Raw genomic sequence first — 5,177 nt, 5'->3', positions numbered from 1 at the left:
CCCTAGTTGGTTTTAGACTTACATTGGATTGCTATGCATTGTCATTTTGTGGGTTTACAAGAGGGGATTAATGTGCTGGTAAGTATTTCTCGATTTTGTTTATATTCAATTATTGATACCCATTTGGTGACTTTTGACTGTAAGAATGAATAATAAATTCGAAAGAAATAAATTATATATTGAGAGCAGTTTTTTCTTCAATTTTGGTATAATTATTACTCAATCAACATGAAGTATTGTCAATGCGGAGTGTAAAATTGTAAGTTTATTAATTTTTATAAAATTATTTAAAAATTCATTAACAAATATTTATGATTGAATGATCCTATAAAATTATTTTTCATGTATTACATTAAACTCTTAAACTTTGTCTTTGTGAAACCCGAAGAACAAAGATTAACTACAAGTCATGTTTGAAAAACCGTTGCCAAGGTCCAGAACGTACGTTGGATCCAAAAACATCACGTTAGTGTCATACTTAGGATCACATTTAAGGATTTAGTAGCGATAGGAGTGACGATATTCGATTGTGGAAAGTCATTGTAATTAGAAGGAAAACGATTTCTATAATTTTTTTTTTGAATTTTGGCATAGTCCTCCAATTTTGTTTCCTTTTTAATTCTTTTTTTAATGATATTCGGATTGCTGTTGCATTTGATCATTAGAGCATCTTTAATGTTAGATCTTGTGCTCAAGGTCTGGTCTTGCAAAGATCTTACAATAACTTGTAGGAGAATCTTGAAGATCTCTACCCGATGTAAAAAAAAAATACCAACAACCAACTCGCGGGAACAATAAAAAAACAATGGAAGAAGGAAAAAAAAAAGAACGACAATGGAAAAACAGAAGAGGAAGAAAAAATTACCTTTGTTGAGGAGGGGGAGGGAGGCCGCATCCGCAACAAAGGAAAAGGGGAAGGAGGCCGCAACTAAGGGAAAGGAAGAAGAAGGCCACGACAACAAGGAGAAAGAAGAAATAAAAAAAGCGTATAAAGAAAGAGGGAGGGGGAGGGAGGAAGGAGAAGGAAGAAGAAGTTAAGGGGAGGAGAAGAAGAAAGGTTGCGAGAGAGGAAGGAGAAGAAAAAAAAAAGGAACTATATTGAGAGAAGGAAATATTAGTTGGGATGGGAGAGGAAAAAAAATTGAAAAGTAAGTTTATGTCTCTCAAAATGAAATCTATCACTAAAGAAAAAAATGAGATAAGTCTTAAGATAAGAGATCTTCAATCTTAGGTAACATTATGATGTCCAAAAAAAAAATCTAAAATTTCAAAAATCTACCATTAAAAATACTCTTAGAGGGATATCAACAGGTAAAATGTCTCTCTATCTGCTTCGCCCTCGCTCTAATTAAAAAAAAAAAAAAAAGAGGAACAAGAGTTAATATTAGTAGACAAATGATAAATTGTCTAGTGTGTTTTGAATACTAGGTTGATGATAGGAGCCGGACGTTTAACTGTATTGAAACAGATGGTATTGGCGTCAAGGAAAAGGATTTTGCACTGTAAATTTTTATATTTGGTTTTAAGTAGCCCTATGCCAAAAAAACCATTTCAAGATTTCAAAATCCTATCTAAACAAGCATAAACTAAGAAATTATCTATGACAATCGTAAAAATAAATGCAATTGATTCATATAATTAAGATCACGGACAGACATTCAACTCAATGTTACATTTCGTATGTCAAAATTGAGACTCCATTTCGAGCTTCAGGGTTACGTCCCCACCTTCCTAGACGAGGTTCCTGCAGACAAATACATCTTAGTTATAGAAGAAAACATCAATTCTAGCAGGGTAGTAATGGCGAGGAAAGGAAGCAACAATTAATTAAAAAGCAATTGGCAGTTCAAGAATTATTGAACACAAGAATCATGTGGGAGAGGATTAATTCAGGATGAATGCACGACATTCTATTATTAGCATATAGCATTACACTGTTTGACAACATGCTAATGAATGCAATTAACCCTAAACAAACAAGATGCTAACAAATGCACTAATTATGTTTTAAAAGTTGAATTCTTTTTGTTCCATAGCCCATCATATGTTCTTCGTGCTCCATCAGAAACGGACCCACATGGAAACTATAGATGTGAATTACCATAAATTTATTCTCAACAATTATATTTATATCAAAATTATTCTCAGACAAAATTCCCATATAGCAGAAAGTGAAACTTCTCAATAGAGGGCAGACTCAAGCATCCAATTGAATATAGCAAAAAGTACTTGGGTCAGTTTGCAAGGATCTAAAGTTTAAATATGAGACATACTCCTTAATTTGACAAGATTGATTTAAGCAAGTCAATATGATTTAAGCTTGAGTTTAACTTTAAAAACAGAGTTATATGGTGGTTTATAATTATGAATTTGAATTTGATGCTGATAAAAAAAAAATTATGAATTTGATAAAAGCTGCAATTATTCTGGTAAAATGTGCAATCTATATCTATAAGAGTAAATAATATCCAATGAAGTGGCGTTTCAGTAGAATTAAAGCAATCAATAATGTTTTCTAATTCTTTCAACTATTCTAATCTCTTCAAGTTCCAAGTTGGTAGCAATCTATTTACAAGATAAAACTAGTCAATTTCATATACTTAGCCAACACCAGGAGAGAAAAACAATGAAATTTGTCTTCATGGACAATCATTATTAAAGGTCCATTTGCTAATGTGGTTATACTGATTTTGGGTTACAGGCTAACACCTGTGGACAGATTGACACCTGACTATGTACAGCAAAATTTGGACCTCCGAAATCTTAAATCTTATAAATTTGCCAGTGAGACAGATACCTTTATAAAAAAATGTTGGAAATAAGAGAGCTTTAGGGGGGTAGGCAGGAGGGGTAAACAAAGGACACAAACATCAAGGGAACATAATAAATTCCCGTATTACTATGAATGAGTATAAATAAGATAACTCCGTATCAATTTCCTTATTATCATACTAATCCTTAACAACTGACAGTCCAACTTTCAAATAGAAAGTTGAAATGCTCAGACAGCTTTTCTGTCGATGACAGTGTTCCAGTGAAATTTCAGTAAGTATACCAAAAAAAAAAAAGCATACAAGCAGGACATAGTTTGAGCAAAATTTCACCTGTCCAACTCCAGCAACTAAGAATTCTCCTGATTTTGCAAAAGCCAAGGAATTCACAAACCCAGCCTGTTATCCAAAAGGTTTAATTAAATACCAGTGGATTTTTCAACTGCAAATAAATCTCAGTACAAATATAAATCCAATATTAGAAAGATGAGGAATTGCATGTTTGGAAACTAGTTTTTGACTTCAAAAGTAAAACTTGACTTTTCACGTAAAACTACAGATACTATGAACAAATTTATAAGTATGCAGTCTCTATTCTGAGCAAGCTTGTTACATCACATGGCACAAAAAAGGTTTGTAAAAAAGGGGAGAGTTATTCAATAAATAACAAGGGATTCACACACAAAGCTACATTCAACATAAACAAGAACAAGACCAAAAGCCTTTTTCAACAGAAAAATCTAAGCAAAAATTATCTAGGAAACATTAACTAGAGTTTAGTTGCTATTCCTTTCACTTACCAATGGCACATTATAAAGAGATTTAATGTCTTTGGTATCACTTTCAATTTCCCATAATCGAACAGAACCATTGCCAGCCCCAGATGCAGCAAGGTCACTGTTTCTACAAACACTGACCGCACTGACCCAAGAGAATACTGACAAACAGTGGTGATTCTCAGGATGGTTGTAACCATTTTCTGCAGAATGTAGACAACAGTATCACTTTAGGATCTTAAGATAAGGATACATATAAGTAGCAAATGTATTACAAATTCATACATTCGTATTGTACAAGTTGCAGTAGTCAAGCCAACAGAAAAATATGATGTTGTTTGTTCTCTCATGCATACATTACAGGAGTAAATGGATGGAGAATCATAGAGGAAATGACATTACATTTTCTGAAAAGCAGGCAAAAGAAAAAAGAAAGAAAACATGTTGCTGTATACATCATATATATTTTTCTCCAACAAAATTTAAAGAACTGAAGGAACTGCCAATATTTTGAGAATTTGACTTGAAAGGAAAATTATATGAACATTATTTTACCTAAGTTACCATTGGGGAGTTTTTCACTGTCCTTTTGGTCAGATTTCATGCTATCCACCAGTAATGCGTGAGCATTTCTCAAAATGTAAATAGGCTTCTTTCGCATTACAGTCCAAAGCTCAATGCTTCCATCATCCGAACCAGACAAGAGTTCATCATTACTAACAAAACAACAGCATTCTAAGGAGGATGCAGGAGCACGAAATACAAGACGTGACTCTTCATGAACCTAAATTAGGGAGAATACACATTAAAAATGGTCAAAAACAAGTCTAAAAGAGAAATGGAAATAACCCAAGAAACAGTCCTTAGCTGATAAAAGTTTCCCCTCAATCACTTGAATATTTTCCACACAAAGATACAAATGGAAAGAACAGAGCAACAGTAGAAGAAAGTAAAGAACATCTTAACATACAAGATAGATGATAGCCAAATACTTCACCATGGTGAAATTACCTTAAACAATTGCATGCTACGATCACGTCCAGCAGTCAGTACCCTTTCTTTGCGTAAGCAATCAATACTTAAAATTTCACTTTGGTGACCAAACAGAGTACTCATGTAAGTTCTGTCTTCAACATTCCATATCTTAATTGTCCGATCAAATGAACCAGAAAAAAGCTCTGAAGTTCCTTGCCTAAAAGTCAGACAAGAAACAGGACCTCTATGACCTGGAAAAGCCTGTAAAAATAAAATTAAAATCCAATAACAACAATGCAAGCCCCAATTCAACAGTAAATGATTCTAAAACAATTAGCTACAAATGGGGCCCATGATTTTCCAAACACCAAGTGTCCTGTGTTAACTACAGATAAATTACTTCATATTTTACCTTGTCAATCACCATGTAGGATCCTGATTACATTCAAATCAACTCACTATCCACTAAAACAAAAAAATCCACAATGAACTTAAGCTAAGCATTTTGGTAAGGCATCGAATACAAAAACAACAGTGAAACATTTTTATACAGAACAAGCAGCAAAATACACATATCCTCAATCACTCCAAACCAAACAATCAGCAAAGTTAACAATCAACTACCCTTGTATCTGTTCAAATAGGCAGCAGCACA

The 5,177-nt window shown here is 33.4% G+C and overlaps 1 protein-coding gene across 1 annotated transcript in view; it reads right to left on the bottom strand.

Annotated features, from left to right (window-relative positions):
* Positions 1 to 1,616: 1,616 nt before the first annotated feature.
* The window catches only part of LOC100789947 (U3 snoRNP-associated protein-like YAO), a 4,511-nt gene continuing 950 nt past the window's right edge, over positions 1,617 to 5,177 (bottom strand). Inside the window, exons 3-7 of the mRNA XM_014767580.3 lie at positions 4,559 to 4,846; positions 4,103 to 4,331; positions 3,572 to 3,750; positions 3,105 to 3,170; positions 1,617 to 1,744 (exon numbers count right to left, since the gene is read on the bottom strand). Coding sequence (XP_014623066.1) covers positions 1,670 to 1,744; positions 3,105 to 3,170; positions 3,572 to 3,750; positions 4,103 to 4,331; positions 4,559 to 4,846 — 837 coding nt within the window. The 3' untranslated portion in view covers positions 1,617 to 1,669. The remainder of the gene's footprint in view (positions 1,745 to 3,104; positions 3,171 to 3,571; positions 3,751 to 4,102; positions 4,332 to 4,558; positions 4,847 to 5,177) is intronic.

The sequence above is a fragment of the Glycine max genome, chromosome 15 (assembly GCF_000004515.6).
Source record: "Glycine max cultivar Williams 82 chromosome 15, Glycine_max_v4.0, whole genome shotgun sequence".
NCBI classification, from domain to species: domain Eukaryota; kingdom Viridiplantae; phylum Streptophyta; class Magnoliopsida; order Fabales; family Fabaceae; genus Glycine; species Glycine max.
The sequence above is the reverse complement of the archived record's forward strand: the minus strand, read 5'-3'. Positions and strand labels throughout refer to the sequence as shown.